The sequence below is a fragment of the Gorilla gorilla genome, chromosome 2 (assembly GCF_029281585.2).
Source record: "Gorilla gorilla gorilla isolate KB3781 chromosome 2, NHGRI_mGorGor1-v2.1_pri, whole genome shotgun sequence".
NCBI classification, from domain to species: Eukaryota; Metazoa; Chordata; class Mammalia; order Primates; family Hominidae; genus Gorilla; species Gorilla gorilla.
In genome coordinates, this window is record NC_086017.1 from 123,025,082 (window position 1) to 123,040,686 (window position 15,605).

Here is a 15,605-nt window from a genome sequence, read left to right on the forward strand (position 1 = left end):
GGCTCATTTGGTGTAGGGTCTAGTTTAACTCGAACGTTTGTTAATTTTCTGTCTTGATAATCTGCCCATTGCTGTAACTGGGGTGTTGAAGTCCCCTACTGCTATTGTATTGCAGTCCACCTCTCCCTTTAGATCTCTTAATATTTGGTTTACATATCTGGGGACTCTGATGTTTAGCACATACATATATTGACAATTGTTATATCCTCTTGTTTAATTGACCCTTTTTTATTATATAATGACCTTTTTTGTTCTTTTTTTTGGTAAAGATTTCGATTTAAGGTCCATTTTATCTGATATAAGTTTAGCTATTCTTCCTCTTTTGGTTTCTGTTTGCATGGAATATTTTATACTGTCCTCTCATTTTCAGTGTACATGTATTTTTATAGGCAAAGAGTTCTTCTCATATGCAGCATATAGTTGGGTTTTATTTTTTTAATTTATTAAGCCATGCTTTATCTTTTAATTGGAGAATGTAGTCCATTTACATTCATTGTTACTACTAATAGGTAGGGACTTACTACTGCCATTGTCTTACTTGTTTTCTAGTTGTTTTGTAACTATTCTCTTTCTTTCTTCCTTTCTTACTATCTTCCATTGTGTTTAGTAATTTTTTTCTGGTAGTATGTTTTAAATAAGTTATTTATTTATTTATTTATTTTTTTGATTTTTATTTTTATTTATTTATTTTTTTAAGTTTTTTTTCTTTTATTATTATACTTTAAGTTTTAGGGTACATGTGCACATTGTGCAGGTTAGTTACATATGTGTACATGTGCCATGCTGGTGCGCTGCACCCACTAACTTGTCATCTAGCATTAGGTATATCTCCCAATGCTATCCCTCCCCCCTCCCCCCACCCCACAACAGTCCCCAGAGTGTGATGTTCCCCTTCCTGTGTCCATGTGATCTCATTTTTCAATTCCCACCTATGAGTGAGAATATGCGGTGTTTGGTTTTTTGTTCTTGCGATAGTTTACTGAGAATGATGATTTCCAATTCCATGTCCCTACAAAGGACATGAACTCATCATTTTTTATGGCTGCATAGTATTCCATGGTGTATATATGCCACATTTTCTTAATCCAGTCTATCATTGTTGGACATTTGGGTTGGTTCCAAGTCTTTGCTATTGTGAATAATGCCACAATAAACATACGTGTGCATGTGTCTTTGTAGCAGCATGATTTATAGTCCTTTGGGTATATACCCAGTAATGGGATGGCTGGGTCAAATGGTATTTCTAGTTCTAGATCCCTGAGGAATCGCCACACTGACTTCCACAATGGCTGAACTAATTTACAGTCCCACCAACAGTGTAAAAGTGTTCCTATTTCTCCACATCCTCTCCAGCACCTGTTGTTTCCTGACTTTTTAATGATTGCCATTCTAACTGGTGTGAGATGGTATCTTATTGTGGTTTTGATTTGCATTTCTCTGATGGCCAGTGATGATGAGCATTTTTTCATGTGTTTTTTGGCTGCATAAATGTCTTCTTTTGAGAAGTGTCTGTTCATGTCCTTCGCCCACTTTTTGATGGGGTTGTTTGTTTTTTTCTTGTAAATTTGTTTGAGTTCATTATAGATTCTGGATATTAGCCCTTTGTCAGATGAGTAGGTTGTGAAAATTTTCTCCCATTTTGTAGGTTGCCTGTTCACTCTGATGGTAGTTTCTTTTGCTGTGCAGAAGCTCTTTAGTTTAATTAGATCCCATTTGTCAATTTTGTCTTTTGTTGCCATTGCTTTTGGTGTTTTAGACATGAAGTCCTTGCCCATGCCTATGTCCTGAATGGTATTGCCTAGGTTTTCTTCTAGGGTTTTTATGGTTTTAGGTCTAATGTTTAAGTCTTTAATCCATCTTGAATTGATTTTTGTATAAGGTGTAAGGAAGGGATCCAGTTTCAGCTTTCTACGTATGGCTAGCCAGTTTTCCCAGCACCATTTATTAAATAGGGAATCCTTTCCCCATTGCTTGTTTTTCTCAGGTTTGTCAAAGATCAGATAGTTGTAGATATGTGGCATTATTTCTGAGGTCTCTGTTCTGTTCCATTGATCTATATCTCTGTTTTGGTACCAGTACCATGCTGTTTTGGTTACTGTAGCCTTGTAGTATAGTTTGAAGTCAGGTAGTGTGATGCCTCCAGCTTTGTTCTTTTGGCTAAGGATTGACTTGGCGATGCGGGCTCTTTTTTGGTTCCATATGAACTTTAAAGTAGTTTTTTCCAATTCTGTGAAGAAAGGCATTGGTAGCTTGATGGGGATGGCATTGAATCTGTAAATTACCTTGGGCAGTATGGCCATTTTCACGATATTGATTCTTCCTACCCATGAGCATGGAATGTTCTTCCATTTGTTTGTATCCTCTTTTATTTCCTTGAGCAGTGGTTTGTAGTTCTCCTTGAAGAGGTCCTTCACATCCCTTGTAAGTTGGATTCCTAGGTATTTTATTCTCTTTGAAACACTTGTGAATGGGAGTTCACTCATGATTTGGCTCTCTGTTTGTCTGTTGTTGGTGTATAAGAATGCTTGTGATTTTTGTACATTGATTTTGTATCCTGAGACTTTGCTGAAGTTGCTTATCAGCTTGAGGAGATTTTGGGCTGAGACGATGGGGTTTTCTAGAAATACAATCATGCCGTCTGCAAACAGGGACAATTTGACTTCCTTTTTTCCTAATTGAATACTCTTTATTTCCTTCTCCTGCCTGATTGCCCTGGCCAGAACTTCCAACACTATGTTGAATAGGAGTGGTGAGAGAGGGCATCCCTGTCTTGTGCCCGTTTTCAAAGGGAATGCTTCCAGTTTTTGCCCATTTAGTATGACATTGGCTGTGGGTTTGTCATAGATAGCTCTTATTATTTTGAAATACGTCCCATCAATATGTAATTTATTGAGAGTTTTTAGCATGAAGTGTTGTTGGATTTTGTCAAAGGCCTTTTCTGCATCTATTGAGATGATTGTGGTTTTTGTCTTTGGCTCTGTTTATATGCTGGATTACATTTATTGATTTGCGTATATTGAGCCAGTCTTGCATCCCAGGGATGAAGCCCACTTGATCATAGTGGATTAGCTTTTTGATGTGCTGCTGGATTCACTTTGCCAGTATCTTATTGAGGATTTTTGCATCAATGTTCATCAGGGATATTGGTCTAAAATTCTCTTTTTTTGTTGTGTCTCTGCCCGGCTTTGGTATCAGAATGATGCTGGCCTCATAAAATGAGTTAGGGAGGATTCCCTCTTTTTCTGTTGATTGGAATAGTTTCAGAAGGAATGGTACCAGTTCCTCCTTGTACCTCTGGTAGAATTCGGCTGTGAATCCATCTGGTCCTGGACTCTTTTTGGTTGGTAAGCTATTGATTATTGCCACAATTTCAGAGCCTGTTATTGGTCTATTCAGAGATTCAACTTCTTCCTGGATTAGTCTTGGGAGAGTGTATGTGTCGAGGAATTTATCCATTTCTTCTAGATTTTCTAGTTTATTTGCATAGAGGTGTTTGTAGTATTCTCTGATGGTAGTTTGTATTTCTGTGGGATCGGTGGTGATATCCCCTTTATCATTTTTTATTGTGTCTATTTGATTCTTCTCTCTTTTTTTCTTTATTAGTCTTGCTAGCGGTCCATCAATTTTGTTGATCCTTTCAAAAAACCAGCTCCTGGATTCATTGATTTTTTGAAGGGTTTTTTGTGTCTCTATTTCCTTCAGTTCTGCTCTGATTTTAGTTATTTCTTGCCTTCTGCTAGCTTTTGAATGTGTTTGCTCTTGCTTTTCTAGTTCTTTTAATTGTGATGTTAGGGTGTCAATTTTGGATCTTTCTTGCTTTCTCTTGTGGGCATTTAGTGCTATAAATTTCCCTCTACACACTGCTTTGAATGTGTCCCAGAGATTCTGGTATGTTGTGTCTTTGTTCTCGTTGGTTTCAAAGAACATCTTTATTTCTGCCTTCATTTCGTTATGTATCCAGTAGTCATTCAGGAGCAGGTTGTTCAGTTTCCATGTAGTTGAGCGGTTTTGAGTGAGTTTCTTAATCCTGAGTTCTAGTTTGATTGCACTGTGGTCTGAGAGACAGTTTGTTATAATTTCTATTCTTTTACATTTGCTGAGGAGAGCTTTACTTCCCAGTATGTGGTCAATTTTGGAATAGGTGTGGTGTGGTGCTGAAAAAAATGTGTATTCTGTTGATTTGGGGTGGAGAGTTCTGTAGATGTCTATTATGTCTGCTTGGTGCAGAGCTGAGTTCAATTCCTGGGTATCCTTGTTGACTTTCTGTCTTGTTGATCTGTCTAATGTTGACAGTAGGGTGTTTAAGTCTCCCATTATTAATGTGTGGGAGTCAAAGTCTCTTTGTAGGTCACTCAGGACTTGCTTTATGAATCTGGGTGCTCCTGTATTGGGTGCATATATATTTAGGATAGTTAGCTCCTCTTGTTGAATTGATCCCTTTACCATTATGTAATGGCCTTCTTTGTCTCTTTTGATCTTTGTTGGTTTAAAGTCTGTTTTGTCAGAGACTAGGATTGCAACCCCTGCCTTTTTTTGTTTTCCATTTGCTTGGTAGATCTTCCTCCATCCTTTTATTTTGAGCCTATTTGTGTCTCTGCATGTGAGATGGGTTTCCTGAATACAGCACACTGATGGGTGTTGACTCTTTATCCAATTTGCCAGTCTGTGTCTTTTAATTGGAGCATTTAGTCTATTTACATTTAAAGTTAACATTGTTATGTGTGAATTTGATCCTGTCATTATGATGTTAGCTGGTTATTTTGCTCATTAGTTGATGCAGTTTCTTCCTAGTCTCGATGGTCTTTACATTTTGGCATGATTTTGCAGCAGCTGGTACCGGTTGTTCCTTTCCATGTTTAGTGCTTCCTTCAGGAGCTCTTGTAAGGCAGGCCTGGTGGTGACAAAATCTCTCAGCATTTGCTTGTCTGTAAAGTATTTTATTTCTCCTTCACTTATGAAGCTTAGTTTGGCTGGATATGAAATTCTGGGTTGAAAATTCTTTTATTTAAGAATGTTAAATATTGGCCCCCACTCTCTTCTGGCTTGCAGGGTTTCTGCCGAGAGATCCGCTGTTAGTCTGATGGGCTTCCCTTTGAGGGTAACCCGACCTTTCTCTCTGGCTGCCCTTAACATTTTTTCCTTCATTTCAACTTTGGTGAATCTGACAATTATGTGTCTTGGAGTTGCTCTTCTCGAGGAGTATCTTTGTGGCGTTCTCTGTATTTCCTGAATCTGAACGTTGGCCTGCCTTGCTAGATTGGGGAAGTTCTCCTGGATAATATCCTGCAGAGTGTTTTCCCACTTGGTTCCATTCTCCCCATCACTTTCAGGTACACCAATCAGACGTAGATTTGGTCTTTTCACATAGTCCCATATTTCTTGGAGGCTTTGCTCATTTCTTTTTATTCTTTTTTCTCTAAACTTCCCTTCTCGCTTCATTTCATTCATTTCATCTTCCATCGCTGATACCCTTTCTTCCAGTTGATCACATCAGCTCCTGAGGCTTCTGCATTCTTCACGTAGTTCTCGAGCCTTGGTTTTCAGCTCCATCAGCTCCTTTAAGCACTTCTCTGTATTGGTTATTCTAGTTATACATTCTTCTAAATTTTTTTCAAAGTTTTCAACTTCTTTGCCTTTGGTTTGAATGTCCTCCCGTAGCTCAGAGTAATTTGATCATCCGAAGCCTTCTTCTCTCAGCTCGTCAAAGTCATTCTCCATCCAGCTTTGTTCCGTTGCTGGTGAGGAACGGCGTTCCTTTGGAGGAGAGGTGCTCTGCGTTTTATTTAGAGTTTCCAGTTTTTCTGTTCTGTTTTTTCCCTATCTTTGTGGTTTTATCTACTTTTGGTCTTTGATGATGGTGATGTACAGATGGGTTTTTGGTGTGGATGTCCTTTCTGTTTGTTAGTTTTCCTTCTAACAGAGAGGATCCTCAGCTGCAGGTCTGTTGGAGTACCCTGCCGTGTGAGATATCAGTGTGCCCCTGCTGGGGGATGCCTCCCAGTTAGGCTGCTCGGGGGTCAGGGGTCAGGGACCCACTTGAGGAGGCAGTCTGCCCGTTCTCAGATCTGCAGCTGCGTGCTGGGAGAACCACTGCTCTCTTCAAAGCTGTCAGACAGGGACATTTAAGTCTGCAGAGGTTACTGCTGTCTTTTTGTTTGTCTGTGCCCTGCCCCCAGAGGTGCAGCCTACAGAGGCAGGCAGGCCTCCTTGAGCTGTGGTGGGCTCCACCCAGTTGGAGCTTCCCAGCTGCTTTGTTTACCTAATCAAGCCTGGGCAATGGCAGGCGCCCCTCCCCCCAGCCTCGCTGCCACCTTGCAGTTTGATCTCAGACTGCTGTGCTAGCAATCAGTGAGACTCCGTGGGCGTAGGACCCTCCGAGCCAGGTGCGGGATATAATCTCGTGGTGCGCCATTTTTTAAGCCTGTCGGAAAAGCGCAGTATTCGGGTGGGAGTGACCCGATTTTCCAGGTGCCGTCCATCACCCCTTTCTTTGACTCAGAAAGGGAACTCCCTGACCCCTCGCGCTTCCCAAGTGAGGCAATGCCTCACCCAGCTTCGGCTCGTGCATGGTGCGCACACCCACTGACCTGTGCCCACTGTCTGGCACTCCCTAGTGAGATGAACCCGGTACCTCAGATGGAAATGCAGAAATCACCCGTCTTCTGCGTCGCTCACGCTGGGAGCTGTAGACCGGAGCTGTTCCTATTCGGCCATCTTGGCTCCTCCCCCTGTGCCACATTTTCTTAATCCAGTCTATCATTGTTGGACATTTGGGTTGGTTCCAAGTCTTTGCTATTGTGAATAGTGCCACAGTAAACATACGTGTGCATGTGTCTTTATAGCAGCATGATTTATAATCCTTTGGGTATATACCCAGTAATGGGATGGCTGGGTCAAATGGTATTTCTAGTTCTAGATCCCTGAGGAATCGCCACACTGACTTCCACAATGGTTGAACTAGTTTACAGTCCCACCAACAGTGTAAAAGTGTTCCTATTTCTCCACATTCTCTCCAGCACCTGTTGTTTCCTGACTTTTTAATGATTGCCATTCTAACTGGTGTGAGATGGTATCTCATTGTGGTGTTGATTTTCATTTCTCTGATGACCAGTGATGATGAGCATTTTTTCATGTATCTGTTGGCTGCATAAATGTCTTCTTTTGAGAAGTGTCTGTTCATATCCTTTGCCCACTTTTTGATGGGGTTGTTTTTTTCTTGTAAATTTGTTTGAGTTCATTGTAGATTCTGGGTATTAGCCCTTTGTCAGATGAGTAGGTTGTGAAAATTTTCTCCCATTTTGTAGGTTGCCTGTTCACTCTGATGGTAGTTTCTTTTGCTGTGCAGAAGCTCTTTAGTTTAATTAGATCCCATTTGTCTATTTTGTCTTTTGTTGCCATTGCTTTTGGTGTTTTAGACATGAAGTCCTTGCCCATGCCTATGTCCTGAATGGTATTGCCTAGGTTTTCTTCTAGGGTTTGTATGTTTTTAGGTCTAATGTTTAAGTCTTTAATCCATCTTGAATTAATTTTTGTGTAAGATGTAAGGAAAGGATCCAGTTTCAGCTTTCTACATATGGCTAGCCAGTTTTCCCAGCACCATTTATTAAATAGGGAATCCTTTCCCCACTTCTTGTTTTTCTCAGGTTTGTCAAAGATCAGATGGTTGTAGATGTGTGGCATTATTTCTGAGGGCTCTGTTCTGTTCCATTGATCTATATCTCTGTTTTGGTACCAGTACCATGCTGTGTTGGTTACTGTAGCTATGTAGTATAGTTTGAAGTCAGGTAGCATGATGCCTCCAGCTTTGTTCTTTTGGCTTATGATTGACTTGGCAATGTGGTACCTTTTTTGGTTCCATATGAACTTTAAAGTAGTTTTTTCCAATTCTGTGAAGAAAGTCATTGGTAGTTTGATGGGGATGACATTGAATTTATAAATTACCTTGGGCAGTATGGCCATTTTCATGATATTGATTCTTCCTACCCATGAGCATGGAATGTTCTTCCATTTGTTTGTATCCTCTTTTATTTCATTGAGCAGTGGTTTGTAGTTCTCCTTGAAGAGGTCCTTCACATCCCTTGTAAGTTGGATTCCTAGGTACTTTATTCCTTTGAAGCAGTTGTGAATGGGAGTTCATTCATGATTTGGCTCTCTGTTTGTCTGTTGTTGGTGTATAAGAATGCTTGTGATTTTTGCACATTGATTTTGTATCCTGAGACTTTGCTGAAGTTGCCTATCAGCTTAAGGAGATTTTGGGCTGAGATGACAGGGTTTTCTAGATATACAATCATGTCATCTGCAAACAGGGACAATTTGACTTCCTCTTTTCCTAATTGACTACCCTTTATTTCCTTCTCCTGCCTGATTGCCCTGGCCAGAACTTCCAACACTATGTTGAATAGGAGTGGTGAGAGAGGGCATCCCTGTCTTGTGCCAGTTTTCAAAGGGAATGCTTCCAGTTTTTGCCCATTCAGTATGATATTGGCTGTGGGTTTGTCATAGATAGCTCTTATTAGTTTGAGATACGTCCCATCAATACCTAATTTTTTGAGTTTTTAGCATCAAGGGCTGTTGAATTTTGTCGAAGGCCTTTTCTGCGTCTATTAGGATAATCATATGGTTTTTGTCATTGGTTCTGTTTATATGCTGGATTATGTTTATTGATTTGCATATGTTGAACCAGCCTTGCATCCCAGGGATGAAGCCCACTTGATCATGGCGGATAAGCTTTTAAGTGTGCTGCTGGATTTGGTTTGCCAGTATTTTATTGAGGATTTTTGCATTTATGTTCATCAGGGATATTGGTCTAAAATTCTCTTTTTTGTTGTGTCTCTGCCAGGCTTTGGTATTAGGATGATGCTGGCCTCATAAAATGAGTTAGGGAGGATTCCCTCTTTTTCTATTGATTGGAATAGTTTCAGAAGGAATGGTACCAGCTCCTCCTTGTACCTCTGGTAGAATTCGGCTGTGAATCCTTCTGGTCCTGGACTTTTTTTGGTTGATAAGCTATTGATTATTGCCTCAATTTCAGAGCCTGTTATTGGTCTATTCAGAGATTCAACTTCTTGCTGGTTTAGTCTTGGGAGGGTGTATGTGTCGAGGAATTTATCCATTTCTTCTAGATTTTCTAGTTTATTTGCGTAGAGATGTTTACAGTATTCTCTGATGGTAGTTTGTATTTCTGTGGGATCTGTAGTAATATCCCCTTTATCATTTTTTATTGCATCTATTTGATTCTTCTCTCTTTTCTTCTTTATTTGTCTTGCTAGCAGTCTATCAATTTTGTTGATATTTTTAAAAAGCAGTGCCTGGATTCATTGAGTTTTTGGAGGATTTTTTGTGTCTCTATTTCCTTCAGTTCTGCTCTGATCTTAGTTATTTCTTGCCTTCTGCTAGCTTTTGAATGTGTTTGCTCTTGCTTCTCTATTTCTTTTAATTGTGATGTTAGGGTGTCAATTTTAGATCTTTCCTGCTTTCTCTTGTGGGCATTTAGTGCTATAAATTTCCCTCTACACACTGCTTTGAATGTGTCCCGGAGATTCTGGTATGTTGTGTCTTTGTTCTCATTGGTTTCAAAGAACATCTTTATTTCTGCCTTCATTTCATTATGTACCCAGTAGTCATTCAGGAGCAGGTTGTTCAGTTTCCATGTAGTTGAGCGGTTTTGAGTGAGTTCCTTAATCCTGAGTTCTAGTTTTATTGCCCTGTGGTCTGAGAGACAGTTTGTTATAATTTCTATTCTTTTACATTTGCTGAGGAGCGCTTTACTTCCAACTATGTGGTCAATTTTGGAGTAAGTGTGGTGTGGTGCTGAGAAGAATGTATATTCTGTTGATTTGGGGTGGAGAGTTCTGTAGATGTGTATTAGGTCCACTTGGTGCACAGCTGAGTTCAATTCCTGGATATCCTTGTTATCTTTTTGTCTCATTGATCTGTCTAATGTTGACAATGGGGTGTTAAAGTCTCCGTTTATTATTGTGTGGGAGTCTAAATCTCTTTGTAGGTCTCTAAGGACTTGCTTTATGAATCTGGGTGCTCCTGTATTGGGTGCATATATATTTAGGAGAGTTAGCTCTTCTTGTTGAATTGATCCCTTTACCATTATGTAATGGCCTTCTTTGTCTCTTTTGATCTTTGTTGATTTAAAGTCTGTTTTATCAGAGACTAGGATTGCAACCCTGCCTTTCTTGTTTTCCATTTGCTTGGTAGATCTTCCTGCATCCCTTTATTTTGAGCCTATATATGTCTCTGCATGTGAGATGGGTTTCCTGAATACAGCACACTGGTGGGTCTTGACTCTTTATCCAATTTGCCAGTCTGTGTCTTTTAATTGGAGCATTTAGCCCATTTACATTTAAAGTTAATATTGTTATGTGTGAATTTGATCCTGTCATTATGATGTTAGCTGGTTATTTTGCTCATTAGTTGATGCAGTTTCTTCCTAGCTTCAATGATCTGTAGAATTTGGCATGTTTTTGCAGTGGCTGGTACTGATTGTTCCTTTCCATGTTTAGTGCTTCCTTCAGGAGCTCTTGTAAGGCAGGCCTGGTGGTGACAAAATCTCTCAGCATTTGCTTGTCTGTAAAGTATTTTATTTCTCCTTCACTTATGAAGCTTAGTTTGGCTGGATATGAAATTCTGGGTTGAAAATTCTTTTCTTTAAGAATGTTAAATATTGGCCCCCACTCTCTTCTTGCTTGTAGAGTTTCTCCTGAGAGGTCTGCTATTAGGCTGATGGGCTTCCCTTTGTGGGTAACCTGACCTTTCTCTCTGACTGCCGTTAACTTTTTTTCCTTCATTTCAGCTTTGGTGAATCTGACAATTACGTGTCTTGGAGTTGCTCTTCTCGAGGAGTATCTCTGTGGCGTTCTCTGTATTTCCTGAGTTTGAATGTTGGCCGCCCTGCTAGATTGGGGAAGTTCTCCTGGATAATATCCTGCAGAGTGTTTTCCAGCTTGGTTCCATTCTCCCCGTCACTTTCAGGTACACCAATCAGACGTAGATTTGCTCTTTTCACATAGTCCCATATTTCTTGGAGGCTTTGTTCATTTTTTATTCTTTTTTCTCTAAACTTCTCTTCTCACTTCATTGCATTCATTTGATCTTCCATCACTGATATCCTTTCTTCCAGTTGATCAAATCGGCTATTGAGGCTTGTGCATTCCTCACGTAGTTCTTGTGCCATGGTTTTCAGCTCCATCAGGTCCTTTAAGGACTTCTCTGCATTGGTTATTCTAGTTAGCCATTCGTCTAAGTTTTTTTCAAGGTTTTTAACTTCTTTGCCATGGGTTCGAACTTCCTCCTTTAGCTCAGAGATGTTTGATCATCTGAAGCCTTCTTCTCTCAACTTGTCAAAGTCATTCTCCATCCATCCCTGTTCCATTGCTGGTGAGGAGCTGCGTTCCTTTAAAGCAGGAGAGGCACTCTGATTTTTAGAGTTTCCAGTTTTTCTGCTCTGTTTTTTCCCCATCTTTGTGGTTTTGTCTACCTTTGGTCTTTGATGATGGTGACGTACAGATGGGGTTTTGGTGTGGATGTCCTTTGTGTTTGTTGTTTTTCCTTCTAACAGTCAGGACCCTCAGCTGCAGGTCTGTTGGAGTTTGCTGGAGGTCCACTCCAGAACCTGTTTGCCTGGGTATCAGCAGCGGAGGCTGCAGAACAGCGGATATTGGTGAACAGCAAATGTTGCTGCCTGATCGTTCCTCTGGAAGTTTTGTCTCAGAGGAGTACCCAGCCGTTTGAGGTGTCAGTCTGTCCCTACTGGGAGGTGCCTCCCAGTTAGGCTACTCGAAGTCAGGGACCCACTTGAGGAGGCAGTGTGTCCGTTCTCAGATGTCCAGCTGTGTGCTAGGAGAACCACTACTCTCTTCAAAGCTGTCAGAGAGGGACATTTAAGTCTGAAGACGATTCTGCTGCATTTTGTTTGGCAATGTCCTGCCCCCAGAGGTGGCATCTACAGAAGCAGGCAGGCCTCCTTGAGCTGCAGTGGGCTCCACCCAGTTCGATCTTCCTGACCGCTTTGTTTACCTACTCAAGCCTAGGCAATGGTGGGTCCCCCTTCCCCAGCCTTGCTGCTGCCTTGCAGTTTGATCTCAGACTGTTGTGCTAGCAGGGAGTGAGGCTCCGTGGTCGTAGGACCCTCCAAGCCATGCGCTGGATATAATCTCCTGGTGTACCATTTGCTAAGATCGTTGGAAAAGCACAGTATTAGGGTGGGAGTGACCCGATTTTCCAGGCGCTGTCTGTCTCCCCTTTCTTTGACTAGGATAGGGAATTCCCTGACCCCTTGTGCTTCCCGGGTGAGGCAGTGCCTCGCCCTGCTTTGGCTCACACTTGGTGTGCTGCATCCACTGTCCTGCACCCACTTTCTGACACTCCCCAGTGAGATGAACCCAGTACCTCAGTTGGAAATGCAGAAGTCACCCGTCTTCTGCGTCACTTATGCTGGGAGCTGTAGATTGGAGTCTAGCATTTCTTTAAATGTTAAATGTGCATCCTTCGAGCCGGAGAGCTCCACTTGGCTGGGGAGGCCTCAAGAAACTTACAGTCATGGTGGACAGCACCTCCTCACAGGGCAGCAGGAGAGAGAATCCCACATTGTGTTTTTCGTGCAAGTTTTCACCTGTGAATTGTCTTTGGTTGATCTCTTGATTGGTAATATTTTTTATAGACACAGGATTTTAAAATTGATTTCTATATTTCTAAATTTTGAACATTATTTCTCCTTTAATGAATTGATCAATTAAATTCTATTATTATTACTTATTCAATAATTTTTAAATTTTTAATATTTATCTCAAAATTCAATTTTTAAATTTATCTCAAAAGTATTTTTCAAATTTTAACTATGGTCTTAATAGTAGTGATTAAATAATCATATATGTTATGATTAAAGTTTTATCTATTAAAATATGTATGAAGAATAGGCTTTATATCAAAATTATTCATCTAGTTCCAGTGATTTATGTTTGTAGTTCAGACAGTACAATGCTATTTTTATTGTTATTGCTATGTAACATATCTTAATTTTGGGGAAGAGCTAGTAATTCCCTCATTAACCTTTTTTCATATCGTTTTGATAATTATGCGCTTTTGTTCTTATGGATGAAATATATAATAATTTAAAAGTGTAACTTCAATATTGTCTGTCTGAACTCATACATTGAATAGCAAATATGGCAGTTAAAAGGATTCCTCAATATATTAGGCAGAATGCAAGCAACAGTTTCCAAATACACATATGGCTATTTTATTAAGGGGAAGTAAGTTTTCACAATTGCTGAAAGAAATCTAACTCACCTATTAATCCTGGTGTAAGAGAACTTTTATGTTTAGGAACAAACTTTCTAATATTCCTTCTGAATGTTTTCATGTTAATCGGAGTTTGAATAATCACTACTTTTGTGAAATCTTCAATACTTTGTATCTGAAAGTTGACAGAATGCAGGTTAATTTCTGAGCAAATATCCTACAATTAAAAATTTACCTAGTAAGCTGCTACTTCTTCTGGCTTTCTCTAGGTATCTGGGAAAAATGGAAAATATTAACAAATCAACACAAATAAGATTAATATCTTAAAATACTTGGATATGTTGGTTTTGTAAAAGTCAATATTCCATATACATTCATTGATTTTTAAATATTTCTATTCCATATGAAAAAAATGATTAAGAATGAATTACCAATGGCCCTTTAAAAATCATCCAGAGACTTTTTCCACATGGCAGAAAGTTTAATGAAAAGAGTATTTCAAAATATTCTTTTCATTAAACTTTCTTTCTGCCATATAGAAATATTTCAAAATATTCTTCCACCTTGTGGCTGTTTTCAATATAGTTTGAATCACACTGGTACCCAAATCCACAATGAGTAGGGCTCTGTTTCTAGGGAAGTAGATAGAGTTTATCAGGCTTCAGGCTCCTGCTTGGCTGTCTAAATTCTCAACAAGCACCCACACCAAATCTCTGTTACATGTTCAAGGATAGAGGTAGAGAGCAGCATAGCAGAGAATGTTTCACTTCCTCTCATTAAGCATTATGTCAGTGCTGGTGATGTCCACTTAGAAAATTTTCTTGTGATCCTTTCTCACCTTGGGATCCCTCCCATTCCCATTACACTTTTTTCTTATGTCCAAAATCTACCCTGTAAGTGCTTTTATCCTAGCTGTAAAACATTTTATTAATATCTTTACTTATTTGTTTCTTTTCACTTGGTTGAGAGATCTCTTGAGGATAAGTTGTATCATTTTTTTATCATTTCAATATATAGCACTGTATTCCAGCATATTTTAAATAACTCTGAGTCCTCTTTGAATTACTTTTTGTAGCTGTATCTTTTATGTGCCCTGATTCCTATTGACATGTGCCTCTCTGATTCTCCCCCAACACAAAACAACACACACACACACACACACACACACACACACACACACACACACACACTTCTTTCCTTCTTTACATGGCTCAGGTTCTCATTTTGATTGGCAGGGGAACTCAATTAACATTTTAAATATGAGAAGACATTCACTTTCAAAGCAGCTGTGGGAATACTACTAATACTCAATTCAGCATCAGTCTGGCAGAACCTTTCTAGAGCATTGTTGATACAGTTTTTCTGCAACGTGTGAGTAAAATAAATGCACCCTCTTTTGCAATGAATAACTGTACCAAAATCTAACTGTAACCAAAATGTCCAGCTTGGCCTTCATAGGCATTGGATGGGAATAGCTTGTGCTTGGGCTAGCAAGTGCCAAAGCAGTCAATGAACTTGGTGTGTGTGGGCCTATGTGGGTGTGGTTGTGGGTATGAGTGAGTGTTTATGGAGTGGTGGGAAAAGGGAGAAGATTGGAAGATGAAAAGCTTAAGATTATAGTGACAGTTTTTCTGATGTTAATACATTGTTGGACATATGGCATATTGATCTGAAGACAGGAATCAATATTTCTTTACCTGATGGCATGTTATAGGAATTAAGAAAGGTGCTCTATAAGTTTTTCGTAACAGACAATCTTCTACAGCTCCATGTATAAGGATAACATAGATTAGATTTTCATCATAAATATCAGTTTTGGTACTCATTGGTATATCTACTACATAAATATTAGAGAGCTTTAGTTGCATCTTGTAGTTACAATCCTGTTTCAGAAAACACAATTTCAGTCTATTATTAGTTTATGAAGTTCAGTATATATTCATAAATAGTCAATTATAATGTTTTAATGCCATTCCATTCAAAGAAAGAAAGACAAGTTTATACAAGCACTTCCTACCTCATAAGATAAGTGTTCTCTGATTTTTCTGGCTGTAATAGCGAGTCCAATTTTTAGCCACATTTTATGTTTAATGAGAGGAGAGCATTGCTCAAAAGCATCATACAAGTGAGTTTTGGGAATAAAACATGTCTGGAAAAGAAGGATGTAAATTTGGTATTCTATTTTGTGCACTATGGTTTAAGGAATAAAGTTTATTTGTTTATGTACACTATTAAAGCTAATAATTAGGTAAGATTCACGTAATAGCATGGAAACTTAGTAAAATGTATCTATCAATGAAAATTGGTGTGTCCTTTCCCTATGTTCTTGTTGACTTTGTCAAAATCAGTTGTCT

General features: G+C 39.4%; 1 protein-coding gene and 1 long non-coding RNA gene across 9 annotated transcripts in view; one reads left to right on the top strand and one right to left on the bottom strand.

Moving 5' to 3' along the window:
* The window catches only part of SLC9C1 (solute carrier family 9 member C1), a 156,224-nt gene that overhangs the window by 18,622 nt on the left and 121,997 nt on the right, over window positions 1–15,605 (bottom strand). For 7 of the 8 annotated variants that reach the window (XM_055381594.2, XM_055381592.2, XM_063704023.1 and 4 more), the window contains 3 exons: window positions 15,269–15,400; window positions 14,949–15,134; window positions 13,300–13,426 (listed from right to left, as the gene is read on the bottom strand). In XM_055381594.2, the coding sequence (XP_055237569.2) occupies window positions 13,300–13,426; window positions 14,949–15,134; window positions 15,269–15,400 (445 nt within the window). The remainder of the gene's footprint in view (window positions 1–13,299; window positions 13,427–14,948; window positions 15,135–15,268; window positions 15,401–15,605) is intronic. The other variant, XM_055381596.2, reaches the window with a different exon arrangement.
* The window catches only part of LOC129532388 (uncharacterized), a 62,878-nt gene that overhangs the window by 17,151 nt on the left and 30,122 nt on the right, over window positions 1–15,605 (top strand). The window lies entirely within an intron of this gene.